This window comes from Vigna umbellata, chromosome 11 (genome assembly GCF_029865625.1).
Source record: "Vigna umbellata cultivar VRB3 chromosome 11, Vumbellata_1.0, whole genome shotgun sequence".
In the NCBI taxonomy this organism is placed as follows: Eukaryota; Viridiplantae; Streptophyta; class Magnoliopsida; order Fabales; family Fabaceae; genus Vigna; species Vigna umbellata.
In genome coordinates, this window is record NC_142175.1 from 20,102,311 (window position 1) to 20,116,749 (window position 14,439).

At 34.4% G+C, this 14,439-nt stretch overlaps 2 protein-coding genes across 2 annotated transcripts; one reads left to right on the forward strand and one right to left on the reverse strand.

Moving 5' to 3' along the window:
* The first annotated feature begins 903 nt into the window (after nt 1-903).
* On the forward strand, nt 904-6,009 carry LOC124828174 (uncharacterized). The gene is made up of 3 exons (XM_047301404.2): nt 904-2,783; nt 3,394-3,524; nt 4,643-6,009. Exons 1-2 carry the CDS (start codon nt 1,021-1,023, stop codon nt 3,461-3,463), a joined length of 1,833 nt encoding a protein of 610 aa, XP_047157360.2. The 5' UTR covers nt 904-1,020; the 3' UTR covers nt 3,464-3,524; nt 4,643-6,009.
* A 1,330-nt stretch (nt 6,010-7,339) lies between these two features.
* On the reverse strand, nt 7,340-11,277 carry LBD19 (LOB domain-containing protein 19). Its single transcript, XM_047301407.2, has 2 exons — nt 10,736-11,277; nt 7,340-8,089 (listed from the first exon to the last, which is right to left on the reverse strand). Exons 1-2 carry the CDS (start codon nt 11,036-11,038, stop codon nt 7,754-7,756), a joined length of 639 nt encoding a protein of 212 aa, XP_047157363.1. The 5' UTR covers nt 11,039-11,277; the 3' UTR covers nt 7,340-7,753.
* Between the last annotated feature and the right edge of the window lie 3,162 nt (nt 11,278-14,439).

The window sequence follows — 14,439 nt, forward strand, 5'->3', positions numbered from 1 at the left end:
CAAATTCCTCGAAAGAAACATATGACACTCACAAATACATCCTTACACGTCCACTTTAATAATATTAACTCCGAAACAAACACAACCTTAATTAAAATCTAGCTTGTACTAGATTCAACATTATTTAATAATTTTTTTTAAATAGAAAGATATAAGGTGACGAATAATCTCAATAATTTAAGTAGATAATAGACACATGATCTCTAAATTATATACAATAAAAAAAACTATGTTCACATACTGCATGATCAAAATAATTATAATAAATAAAATGTCAAGAAAATTACCTAAAAACTGAAAGACCTTGGAGCTTTATACAATTTCATGCACTTAACAACTTTTTCCACCTCATCCTTACTCATAAAAGTTGTATGTTGTTATATACCAGAGTCATCCTGAGAAAAAGTATTAGGTTCATACAAATGAGATGAATTCCTTAGATAAAACTTGAAGAAAAAATGTTACCCAAGTTAAAATAAATTTTTATTCTTATCTTAATTTTTAGTTTGAATTTAATCTCCTCAATTTAAGATTTTACATTCCCGTTTTTACTAGATCAAATTTATAATTACATTGTCAAGTTAAATTACAAGAAACAAACTACATAAAATGTCCATCATACAAACATTTATCACAGTCTAAAAATTACCATTATAAATGAACACAAATCTTTCTTGTTAGGATGTTGTTTTAGCATCCAAATATTATTATTATTATTATTTATTATTATTATTATTATTATTTTTATTCCTAAGGCAGAGTGAGGTAAACGATAAAAGGAGAAAACACCAAGAAGAAAAAAACAAAAAACGAGCCTTCATCAAACCCAAATCCAAACCCAAACCCAAACCCAAACCCAAACCCAAACCAAACAGACACACATGTCAGACACATCAAACACAACTCAACACAACACAACACAAAACCTCAGCAACAGAAGCAGAGAGAGAGAGAGATAAAGTCACTGTTCACTTTCCCCATTTTCTTCTTCTTGGTTATTTGGATTCAGAGTTTTGTTCCATGAATTCCAACAAGCGAGAGGAAGAAGACGACCTATTCCTCCCACACCCTTCGGATCTGTCTCCTCCGCCGCCGCCTCTGACGGACCCTTCCTCCTCGTCCTTCTCCCTCCTCTTCCCCTCCTCGCCCTCATCCTCCCACTCCTCCCCCTCTCCTCCCTCCAAACCCCTCTTCATCTCCCCCGACCCTCACATCTCCTCTCAGTTCTACACCTTCACCCCATCCTCCCACGCCCTCATGCTCCGCTCTCTCCTCCTCCGTCGCCTTCCCTCCCCCTCCGACATCCGCGGCGCCACCCCGCGCAACGTCCTGGCCTCCTGGCGCACCGTCTGGAAGGACCGGAACGAGGACACTGCCTACCTCACTGCCTGGAAACGCATCCAAGACAAACTCACCACCCACCACGACCCCTCCACCAATTCCCACTTCCTCTGCTTCAAAACCAACCCTCACCAGTTCGTCCCCCACGTGGAGCAATGGCAGCAAATCGTCATGTCCCACCACGCCGACACCGACCTCAACCACCTCAACCTCAAGGACACCCTCGAACGCATCAAGCAGCACTGGACCGTCGGGGCCAAGTTCTACGGCATCCCGGAGAGCTTCATCCGCGTCTGCGTCGCCGCCTGCCCCGCCTGCTGTGCGGCGGAGGGCTCTGCCGAACCCTCCGCCTCTCGCGGTAAGCGCCGCCGCTTTGAGTATACTGAGAGCTTCGATGTTCCGGCTAGGGAAGTGCCCTCAAGGCTCCAGCAGCTTGCGGCTAAGCATAAGGTCGTTCTTTGCATCAGACAGAAGTATATTAGGTATAAGCCTTTCATGGCTGAGGTAAAGGACTATGCTTGCCATCGGGCTGGTGAACCTGCTGCTAAGAAATCTAAGGTTTTGAAGAGGGAGCCTTACGCTTCCAAGAGGTGTGGATGTGGGTTTAGGATTAGGGCTATTGTGCCTATTGCGAATTACAATGAGAAGGATAAGAGTTTTGTGTATCAGGAAGAAGGGGTGGCGGTTTTTAAGCTTTATGCTGTGCATTCTGGGCATGAGCCTGGGCCTTTGGATGGGAATGCCAGGATTATGCATAGGGTTGTTGGGCATAAGGGTGGTGGGTATTTGATGGATCAGGAGAATGTGTATGGGGTGAGTGAGGAGATGGATGGGGAGGGGGGGTTTGGGTTGTTGGGGAAGGAGGATGGTGGGGATTTGCAGTTTTCAGTGCTGCAACAGGTTCAGGAGTTGAGGAATGAGGTGGGGATGTTGGAGGGAAAGGTTGCAAAGATGCCGAGGGATTTGTTGGGGTCGATTTCCAGGGAATTATACGAGGTTTTGAATAAGGTTAGGAGCATAGGGGAGGTGGGGTTGAAGCCAGCCGAGTTGATCACAGATAAGGTGGATGATGTGTTGGTTGGGGATAATGATCTTGCTAACTGGAGTAACCATCATGAGAGGATTTATGGTGATGGCAAGGACACAGAGCTGATTGAGGATGATGAGGACAGTTTTGGCCGGACACTGGGGGAGGTTGTTTCATGGGGGGATCAGATGAGGACCGAGTGCAGGAGTGAGAAGGATCTCATGAGTGACAGTTGTAAGCCTGAAAAGTGGTTGAAGTGCAGTGACTTTGATGAGAAGAGCATTCTTGATTGTGAGGAGGATAGTAAACTATCCAAGCCCATCAGAATGATCAGACATGATGAGGGGATAGTTTCGGATGTAGTAGGTCTTGGCTGTATTCAGGTTGATAGTTTCTACCAGGACAATTCTAAATGGTATGATTCTCCTTGTGCTTTGGATACCGGTGCTGATTGTGGAGATAGTGGATTCCGTCATGGAGAGATTTTATAGTGTCATGAACATTCAAGTTAATCTACTCTAACTTAGAGATCAAATTCTGTTGTCCTGGCTAATGGCTATTTACCCCTTCCAACAAATAGAAGAAGAGGGATTGTACATTTATGTATACAGAAGATTGGAGCCGCTCACTTCATGCCTTTTAGGTGTATTTATTATTTATTATTATTGCTTGTGGATCTGTAAAGTGTAACCAGTATGCTTCTTGCACATAACTTCGTTATGAGTATGACTATATCAGTTAACCTTGTTCATGGCCTTCGGCTTTTCCCTGTTTAATCTTGGTCCTTATAATGCACATCAGTGTTTTGAGTGATCTGCTTTAGAACTTAGAAAGATATTTGTATGTACTTGAGGAACTACTGGTTATTTATTTTCATATTTAACTATTGTGTGTGCCTCAAATTTTCTCTGACTTGTATGCTTCGTACTCTCTGGCCATTTGCTTTATATATTTTCTCATTTCTTGTATGCAAGAGATCATTTAGCTTCTGGTTCAATTTGAAGATCATTGACTTTATGCCATAGGGGTGAGACAACCCAATACAGCATCTGTAGCTCAGCCTCGTTGTTTATTTCTTCTTGGCACATGCCGTGAATATCTCCTTAGTATTGAATTGAAGAATGAAGGTTTTTGGTGCCATAACAAATGCTTTCAGGTACACCCAGTTTCCCCCCTCTCTAGAACTTCAAAATTATGATGTTTATGGATTCTTATACCAGGGTTGTTTTTGTGACAAATGCCATGATATATGAAGCTTGAATACATGATTGGCTAATAAATTAAACAATATAAGAGGCAGATATCATTGATCACCAGAATAAAATCGAAAGTACACAACCTCCTTGGGTGGGTGCAGATATCATCTCTAGTTGGGTGAAAGGGATACCATTCTACACTTTAGATGGAACTTTGGCACAAATATGAATCCGTCCCTTGTAATTTTTATTCAACTGATATTTTTCAGACAGATCTTTGCCTTCTCTTTGTCAAGAGGCATTCAAGACATTAACCATAATTTATGCTTAATGGAGGGTGACACAATTTTCAACTGTTAATGTGTAGGAGTTGGTCTACTTGTTGAATAAATGTTTCAGAGGTTTTTTTGGTTTTGTTATATGTTGCACCATCCTGCCTGAAGATCTATTTTTAAATGTAACAACATTGTTAGATATGTTCAGTGAAGAATCTCAAAGATGTGTACCAAAATTTGATTGCAGTATTGAACCTATTCTGCATTTAAATGTTACCATTGTGTTGCGTATCTTGTTGGAAGTCCAATGCAATTGAATTTTATGAAGATGTGGATGAACATGTTTTATATCAACTAATGAGTTCTTGGGCTGCCACTAATATAATTTTTTAAGTAGTTCTTGTTCTGGTCAAAGTCTGAATGCTCCAGTTAGGGTCATAGAGAATTTGACCAGAACTGTTCTCTTTATATATACTCTTAAAATAGGATCTTTCCTTGTCAAATTAAATTTTCAGTTCTGGCTATATATTGTAAGTCTGGGGGAAACAGGCTATCAGGGTTCTTTGTACTGTGGATACAATTCCTATGATCAAAATCTTAGATTATTGTTCTGGATTAATTGGTATTTGTGCATATTAAATTTCCTGTGAGTTGTAACTGTATGCTGCTTATGGATGTTTTGTAACATACATATAGGTTAGATGAATATGTCCTTTATTTTTTGTTCCAGTTTAGTAACCTTTTTAAATGCATAAATATAATATTACATCTGTCTCTCATAAGTTCCCATTGGCTCTCTGAAGGCTACTGATCTGGAGAAATATACCAGACATGAACCAGACACTGCAAGGAGTAAGGGCCAAGAAGATCATGGTATACCCCGAAATTAGGTATGCTTCCATATATTGTTAGCAGGCTTGCCGTTTTCAGCTGAAAGTGCACCATAGAATCCATTTCTTGTTTCTCATTGTGTTTCATTCATTACTGTGCTAGATTTGGTCCATTTTGAAGTCTTGAATCTCTATGATGGTACACTCTCTTGCATACTTGTAATTTGTGTGAAATTTGATCATGTTCTTCGTTTGTGTCATAGTCATTCGTTGTTTATTTTTCTCAACCTTTATAATAGTAATTATGTTCTAATATTTCATAAGGTTTAGACAAGAATCAAAGAATTTTACTCTAATCTGATCTGACGAGTGTATGCCTAGTTGGACTTGGGAATATTCTTTAACTTTCAACTGCAGAACATAACACCATATGCTGTTTATAGTCAAGCAACACTAGACTTTTCATAGCTTCAAGGTATTAATACAATTTTTACATAGACAGAGAACAGCATTTGAAATCTCAGATAAATATGGAAGTATGTATTGCTTTTATACATGGTTTTTAACATTTATGAAATTCAATCATAATCTTCATTATTTGTAATATAATTATGCTCAAAGGTTTCATCACATTGAGTAATAATCAAAGAATTTTGATGTGATATCAGTTTTTACACTATTTTGTTGTGCTCTGGAATATTCTACAACTAACAACTGCAGGACCATAATGGCTGCGTTTTTGATGTCTAGCAACAATAGACTTCATAGTTTTGAAGTCTTATCATAAGTTAGTTATTTTACGATGACAAACAAAAAAGATTTGGAATTTTAGATTAGTATATAGAAGAATATATACCCAATGGGATAATGCTTTGTTGTTTTGTGGAAGAATATATTGTTTTCATTTATTTTATTGAGAATTATACAAGAGAATGTGTATGAGTTGATACATGTTTTATAAACCATCTAATATTTTTGAACATCTCAAAAGATGTAAAAAGCTTCAGTTCCACCACTCTTTGAAAGCTGGGAAACATGCAGATGCTGACATGCTTTGATTTGGCAAATGCTTAGTAGAAAAGAAAGGAGAAGTAAAACAGTCACAGTCATGCATCCATCCTTCTTTGTCATGAAGGTCCGTGACTTTGACATGAATGTAGGAACATCAGACCTGGGACCAAAACTCTTTGCTTTGTTTTATTGGGATTGTGAAATCGTTCATCTCTGACCCTTGGCTATTCTGTTGTTTTGCTCTGTCACCGTTCAGTGTTTTCTTGTCTTTTGTTTTTATGTGTATGCTTATTACTGAAAATTGTGAAGCTGTGAAGATGTGGATCCTAGTGTTATGAGCCTTCTTGTGACTGGTAAAGTGAGAAGCAGCCTCATCTTTGACAGAGACCCTTTTAAGAAGTTTTTCTAAAAGTAATTTCTCATTAATAATATTTCCCTCAGATCTGCCTTTACAAAGGCTTACTTACAAAGATATTCATAATTAATAGGATCATTCTTAACAACTGTCCCAATTGATAAAATAAAGAAATGAAGAAATCCTTGATTAGTGGGATGATGTGTAGTAATTATCCTAATTAATATAATCATAGGTCACAATTGTCCTAATAAAAAAAAGTAATAGATCTGAAATTAGGGATTCAGATGTGCGTGTCTTATGCAGATAGGAAAATATAAAGAAACGAAGTAACTAAACTTAAAGATAATGAGAATGATAATCCTAATAAGTGATTCACATCACTTAGTTATTATTTCCATCAGTGTCGTTCGCTTATTAGTCGTGTGCAGATTATCAAATGTGACATTGGTTATTCTTATGTTGTTAACATGTGTTATAATGGTTCGAATAATGGTCGTAATGCAAAAATATCATTGATACACTATTTTAGATGATACACTTCTGTTGAAAAATAATACACATGGTACATAGAAAGGATTCTCCTAGTCATTTTGACATAGGTTATCTCTTTCATAGTGATTGACGTATTCTGAAAAAACTTAATTTCAACTGTTAAATCATGGTGATGTTTTGTCGTTGTTGTTTGGAGATTGCATCAACATGAATTTCTTTTTCTCTTCACTTTTACTTGTTGTGTACTAATTCTTTCCAAGTTTGTGATGCATTGAGTTTAATAAACAGCGGACATGATCAGAAAGTTGCATGAAACTTTTAAGTACTGTTGCTTCAGTATCATTCATGGAACAGTTCAGCAGAATGGGTGGAGATTTAAGGTTCACTTGTCACATGGGTTGTTCTTTGAATGTACTATTCATTCTTGTTTTGTTTATTGTTATTTGTTTGGTCTGTGGTTGATGTGTCTGCTTATCAGTACAGACTCGGTAAATTTCCAATAGGGTGGCTACTTATAAGTGAAAGTTTTAATTTTTACTATTTGTAATCTTGTCGTTGATGGAAAGGTTCTTACAGAATCAGCCTTGTTGATTCTTGTGAACGTAGTAGAACTTGGTGCCCATACTTTCTTCGTAAGGTAATGATTATCATCCAGGATGATAACTGCATTTCTTTATGAATGTTAACGAGTGTTTTTTGAAGCCCTTCATCAGTATATATTACTTACATGGTGATTTTTGACGCAATCTTATCACAATTTTCTATTAAAAAACATAATTTATTCAGTGTTACACTTGATTTCAAAATTCTCAAATTTATACCAATCAAACGACGAGACTATTTATCTATAACAGAACGTTCTCATGTTCAAGACATGGATGTTTCTAAGGATGTCTCTATTTCTCGAATTCTAAACGAAAAATACTGCCACGAAAACACTGCTCGACATTGTTGATAGCTTAACTTTGAACTTTTTAACATTTAGATGTTTCAGAATCTATGATTAACCAGTTAAAAGTATTATGAACTTGTACACAGTGCATGGTACTGTCTAATTTCCAACAGAAGAACTGGGAAAATTTTCTTAGCCAAAGAAAGAGATAGCCATTGGTTGTTACATGATTCTTCAAGTACAGTTATCAACAAACTGAGAAAGTAGATATGACTTCATTAGACATGATTAGCAAAAGCAAAAGACAAGAAAATGGTAAGCAAAGTTATGCTTAGGGAGAGTTAGATTGCTGGAATCTTACTCCGGGCAAGTATTTGGTGACAAATTCTCGAGCCAAAGTTTGGAGTTCCCTATCCTCCAGTTGTTGATCTGATTGGTTGAAAAGGATGCTGCTTAACTCTAATGATGCTGAATGTGGTTGAAGAGGATCATACTGCATAATAGGGACACTCTGCATTTCAGCATTTGATGCCAAATGATCTGAGGAAGGAAGAGTTTGTGGTGATGAACTTTGAGGGTGTGGAAGAGGAGCCACTGCCATTGGCATGCGCTGCATTGTGGCCAAACGGGCTTGAACATAGGTCAACTCAGCCTGCAAGTTCATAACCTGCACAATTTAAATCAACATCTAGTTAATCATTGTTGTTAAACAACTACAGTACACATCAGTTGCATTTCAATTGCAACTATTCATATATCATGTAAGGAGGTTTTGATTAAATATGATAACTTAATAATTCTGTAGCCATAGTAATAGCACAATTTGTCTGATTAAGATATCATCAACTGATCAAAAAGTACTTTAACCATATCATTGAACAGACAATAGTAGAATGTCAGAGAGAAAGAGATAAAGATTATGGCCACTTACCTCAATCATGTGTCGGCAATTTAATACAATTTATCATACTCCAAATTATGCATGCATGTGAAGAATATTCTCATTCAGTGTTAAAAGATAAACTTAAGCTTCAGTATTTTATTTTGAATGCTTGTTTAATTGCAGCAAAAGACAAGATCAATCTTATCCAGAACTGCTTTTCCTTTCTCTCTGCAGAATCTAGAAGGGGGATTACTTAATTGTTATTTGGTAACTAATCACAGAGAAAATGGAATTCTACCTAATTAAAGTTGAGGAAGCAATTGGTGTATTTCTGCCCAATAATGACCACAAAATTGGAACAGAAACATATATATATATATATATATATAGTGTACTACGTGCAGATGTTATCTTTCTATTTTTTTGCTGTTGTTAATCACAGGTATCATGGATGAACATGTAGAGAGATTCTACAAGTCAATTATTGCATCATAGAATTTAGATAATACTTGATGCATTCTCCAATATAAGGAAAATGGTTGTTGCTATTATATCACGCATAAGACTATGCAACTTTATCTACTAAGATCATCAATAATAAACAATAACCTTAGTATAACATAAGACTTTTCAAATCTGGTAGGGTCTTTCTGCGCTACATCTTATGGTAAGTATTTTAATAAATAAATCTACCACTTTACATCTTAGTTTCAATTGCAAAGTTTCATACAAATCAAAATTTCTCAAATTGGAGATTAAAAATATACTGTAGAAAACTGTAGATAAAACAACTCATTGTTTGGACTATAATAGTTCAGTTTATGGTATAACTGAGTTGATTAGCGTGCTGAATATAATATACAATGAATACAAGCGTGTGAATTTTTAAGACTTTTATACACTAGACAATGTCCTGCAATTCAGTGATCATTACATTATAAAATTTATTAACACCACCAAATTTCAAGTACAAAATCAGACACTATTCATAGTTAAACAATACTGCATTAAACTGAAATTTCCTCACAAAATAATAATATTAAGGAACTTCTGCAATATATTCACGTGAAGAAACATTTTCATTATTTTTAATCACATCACTTAAATGCATTGTGAACATTAATCACCATTTGCTAATATACAAATGTGTATATATGTAGCAAAGTTTGAAAGTCAAGACAGAAAATATTAGAATATTTCTCGAGCTGCTAATTTTGTTGCTTGGTGGCTCCGGCAAGCAACAAAAACAAGCCTCCATAGTCAGCTACACCCAGTTGACGGCTACCACCACCACCCCTCTCTCTTTGTAAAAAAAATAAAAAACACTATACTAATATTAATAATTACCATGAATTTCACAAAGTTTTGTTCATTGAGAACCTAATTTTCAACAGCACATGGATTTCAGGTGCCCAAGTTTTTATGCTAAATGTTGACCTTTTGGGTAGGTTTTGTTCATTATTTCTACCATAGTAATAACATGGTATTTAAGTATTGATTAGTAGTAGCTAGTGATAATGGTATAGTATACCTGATTATGGATATATCTATGGCTACCTTGAAATCACAAAACCTACCTACACTCATAGGGGGCGTCCTAATTAAGTAGTGTATGGCTTCCATGGAAAAATAGTCCAAAAGCTAACAAACGTGTCAAAGCAAACAGTACAATGTACAAACTATAATAATATCCTAAATGGTAAGATCTTGACCTACGAGGAATACAGAACAGTGATGCTTGTCAAGAGACTACACTGCAAAGTACAAGCATGGGACCAGTTCACACCCAGGCGCATGTTAGCATGATCACTGCCAGTTTATCTGTTAAAATATTAATATTAATCCCTGTTAAAAACTACAATAATCAAGCCTATTGTAGTGGTGAATGATTGATCTAAAACAAAGTGTGCAATGAATAAGGATTCAAGAACAAGCATAAGTACTTATTCCAACACATTCGGTTGCATCACTGATTCATGGTTCACAAACAAAAGGAAAAGTAAGAAGACGAAGTGAGTGATGAGATATAGTATTAGTTTGCAGTCATTCATTTTATACAACCATTTTCTAAGCTTTCCATCTTCTGGTGTTTTAAAGTTCTTCACATGTGTAATGTTGTGTAATCTTGTTTGAGACACCGTTATCTGAATTTTACCATTTCCTTTTACTATTTCTTAAAGAGAAGAGATTATTTTTTAAGGTTAAGTAGCTGACAAAAATGCATTATCTGGTTTTACCAAGAATTGCAGAAAACCAAACCAGAAAGAAAGACACATAAAAGTTTAAACCCTTGCTGGATTTGACTCTTACTTTTGTTACATTTAAAAAGTTCTGTGATGAGCAAGAAGAAGGAAAGGAAGGAATAAAGAGATGAGTATACTGAATGAGAGAAATGAAAGGGAGAAATGAAGTGAGTGAGATGATATGAACCTGTTGTTGAAGAGCAAAGAGGTGACCAACACAACCATAAACAGGATCTCTAGCCCTAGCCAAAGCCTCATAGCAAAGAGTAACAACAGCATCAAGACGCTTGTGTGCAGGGATTCTCATGAGTAACTTAGAGGCATTGCTTGCACCAAACACCTTGTGAACTGCAGCAAAATGTGCAGTTCCTTGGTCTGAGTCAAAGTATGGTGCAAAAATGCAACTCTTCACACACTTTCTCCTCAGAAACTTGCAGGCACCACAAGGCCCACCTCTTTCACTTCCACCAATCTTTCCTCCATAATCCATTCCTTCTCTCTCTCTCTAAAGGGTAATAAGAAGCAAGAAATTGGCCTAATCTTTTCCTTGCAAAGGGTTGAACCAAAAATTTTTGTGGGGCACAAGAAAGAGATATATATATATATATGATGATGATGATGAGGTGATGAGGGGTTTGTATGTTACTTGCTAAGTTGATTTTGATTTGATGTCGAGAGAATAATGAGTGAATGCTTTTGGTGGTGGGTCACTCACTTGAAATGGACTAGCTTGGTGCTTCAGTTTCAATTTGGCTTCTAGCAAAGACTTTGATTTCAGTAATCCTATCAAATTTCTGTGAGAACTATCACACGTTACTTTATAATTAATGAAATGGGAGAAAGGTGTATATCAATGGAAGACGGAATTTCTTAAGTATTTTATAATATTACTCTTCCCTGAAGAGTCTTGAAGAAAACATTCCGATAATACTATTTTATTTTTAAAAATTTTCAAATATTTGTTAAAAATTGAAATTAATGTATGAAGTAGTTTAATTTTTAAAAAGTAATAAATACAATCCTTCTAGTAATAACTGTTATATTTTTTTAATATACCAAACAATATTTTAGTTGTATTTAAATTATTTATATTGCTTTGGTAGGTTTCTTCTTAAATATTAACTAAAAATATCGTTTCACTTTTAATAGATCAAAATGTATTAAAATTAGTGAACAGAAATAAATTCTAATTTTGCATAAAATCTATGAAGTGCAAACATAATTAACCTATATTTTTTATTTGTTAAAATTTAACAAAATTAAGAAATTTTGAAGCCATTAGCCAAATTTATTTAATTATAAAGAAGTGCTAGAACACTTGAATATATATGTGTAAATGAACTAGAAGCGTGGTTGTTTCCTATGATACACTAAACATTCAGAAAAAGAATTTCATGGCACTACTTTAGCTCGAACATAATTAACTTTCTAATAAAGAATGCTTGTAATCTTTAAATAAAAGAAAAGTGTTTGAAAATATATGTTACTAATATCTCTTTTAATTTAAAGTTTAAGTTCCACTCATAATAGAAAGTTAAATTATAAAATACATAATAAAACTCCAATTTCATTAAAGGATAATATAAAAGAAACGGAAAGAATATACTGAAGCTTTGTGAAAAAAGAATTAATTCAAAAAAGATAATCTTTTACTTTTGTACATTTTTATGAAATGCACACAAACATTTAAAAGGTAATTTCTTTTACACTTTTTCTGTTCTTCCCTGACACGATAAAAGTCTTTGTTTTTGAAATATTATATGAATGTGGGTAGCAGGAATGGTCTCTGAGGTTGATGAGAAGCATTTTGTTAAGGTTATTACGAGAGCGATGTGTGTAGTGGGGGTCTGAATTTGGTCGAAAGATTGAAACTTTAAAGCCACGCAAGCAAGGAAAGCAAGGAAAGTTAAGAAGGGAGGGAACAAAGTAGTATGGTAGTAGAGAAAGAAAGGGAAGAAGAGGTCTTGCGTGAAGCAAACACAGTGCAAAACACAACACAAAAATGGTGAGAAGAGTGAAGAAGAAGAGAGTTGAATTCAGTAGGTGACAGACAGCATCAGTATCAGGTTCCAACCGCCACTAAAAGAAGCCACGTGCCATACCAGCTTCCTACGGCAGCACGTGGGACAAACATCCTATCTTATCTGTCTCATCTCATTCAATTCAATCTCTTTTTCTATGTATCTGTATTTAATGCTACATTTGTAGACCCTCTTATTCTCTCTCAGTTGTCACCTCTGCTTCCATTTCACTTAATTTGCTGTTTCTCTTGTGAAAGTGACACCATGAAAATGTGTGAGTTACTATTGGTGCCCTCTGCTTCTTCTAAAAAAGTTACACTTTCTTTCACCTCGTACAGGGCTCCTCCTTCCTGCCCTCGTTTTTCTGTCTAGTACGAGATTGTTTTCCCTCTACACATCGCCAGTGTGCTGTCTTTCACCCTTTTCCAATACTTACTCATGTGTGACGCTTTTAATATAATACATGTTTCAGTTTAGTGTTTGATTAGGTTCTTATTGTTTTCTCACACAACACTGTTTTTTTTTTTAAATGTAATGGATAGATATTATTATGTTTATTATTTTAAAAATATTATCTAGTGTTAATTGTTTAAAGATTAATTAAAATCATAGTTTATTAATTATAATGATAAATTAAATTGTTTCTTGTATTTTGTATATATTTTTTGTTAATAGACAGAAAACTTATTAGATAATTTTTTAAATAGTATTAGATTAGGTTTTTCTTTTTTCTAAAAATCTTAGTCGTCATTTTCGTTTTTTTTTTAATTATTTTCTTTTTTTTTCTTAATATCATAGAGTTGAGTTAGGCTTAAATTCATGTTAAGAAATGAATTTTAAGTCTAACTCAATTTCATAAAATTTATTTATAAAGGAAGATTTTTATCCACTTATATATTATTAAATAGTTTTATCTCTAATTGATGTGAAACTTTTAACACATTTTTTCATGTCGAGGTATATATATCTTATGTTTGAGATTAGACATTAATAGGTAGTCTTATAGCAGCCTAATAATAGGTGAAACAATATACCTAATAGTAAATTTCACTAAGATAGACTTTAAATAATGGTTTTGATATCATGTTAAAAAGTGAACTTTAGGTCTAACTCAATCTCACAAAACTCATTTGTAAGGTGAGGTTTAATGAAACTTAATTAACTACCATGCGAGTTGGAAGTATTAGAGACTGAGTTTTTCTTACCATTTTTATGTGCAAATCAAATTTACTAGTGTTGTTGTTTACTTTGATTCAATGTGGTATGTGACAATTGTCTAATGTATAGTTATCATCATATGTTATATAAATTCATAATATTAGTTTGGGTTAATTATGTCTTTCATTCCTAATTTTTAATGCGATTTTTGTCCTTATATAAATCTTTAATTTTGATAGGTCTCCATACTTAAAAAATGCATAGAATGTAGCTCTCTTCACCCAATTGTGTTAACTATATTTTAGTGTGACAAACAACAAATCAAATTGATTATTTAAGATCTTGATAGGAGGATAACTTGTGGACCACATCCAAGGTGATTTATGTTTGTTACTTAAAAAAAATTAATGTAGAGGGACAAAAATAATTGCATTCATGTATTTCTTGAATATAAGGACCTAATTAGGATTAACTCAAGAATTTGGAAGACCTGAAACAAACTTAAGAATGAGTCACTTTTATCTACTAATAAAATAATTTATTTTAAAATCTATCATAATTTCATTTAAAATTTATTTTTTGAGCAATAAAAAATTATCTAATTGTCACAATTTATTTCATTTAATATTAATTTTTCAACATATAATAAGATTAATCCATTTAATCTTTGTTGAGACATTATTTAACTTAAATAAATTTTCATTATCCTTAG

What these genes read in the sequence shown, in the direction of transcription:
- LOC124828174 (XM_047301404.2), top strand. Translation starts at nt 1,021, where the DNA reads ATGAATTCCAACAAGCGAGAGGAAGAAGACGACCTATTCCTCCCACAC. An exon ending in TACCAGGACAATTCTAAATG is followed by an intron (nt 2,784 to 3,393) that starts GTATGATTCTCC and finishes TTTATGCCATAG; the next exon opens with GGGTGAGACAACCCAATACA.
- LBD19 (XM_047301407.2), bottom strand. Translation starts at nt 11,038, where the DNA reads ATGGATTATGGAGGAAAGATTGGTGGAAGTGAAAGAGGTGGGCCTTGT. An exon ending in TCTTTGCTCTTCAACAACAG is followed by an intron (nt 8,090 to 10,735) that starts GTTCATATCATC and finishes TAAATTGTGCAG; the next exon opens with GTTATGAACTTGCAGGCTGA.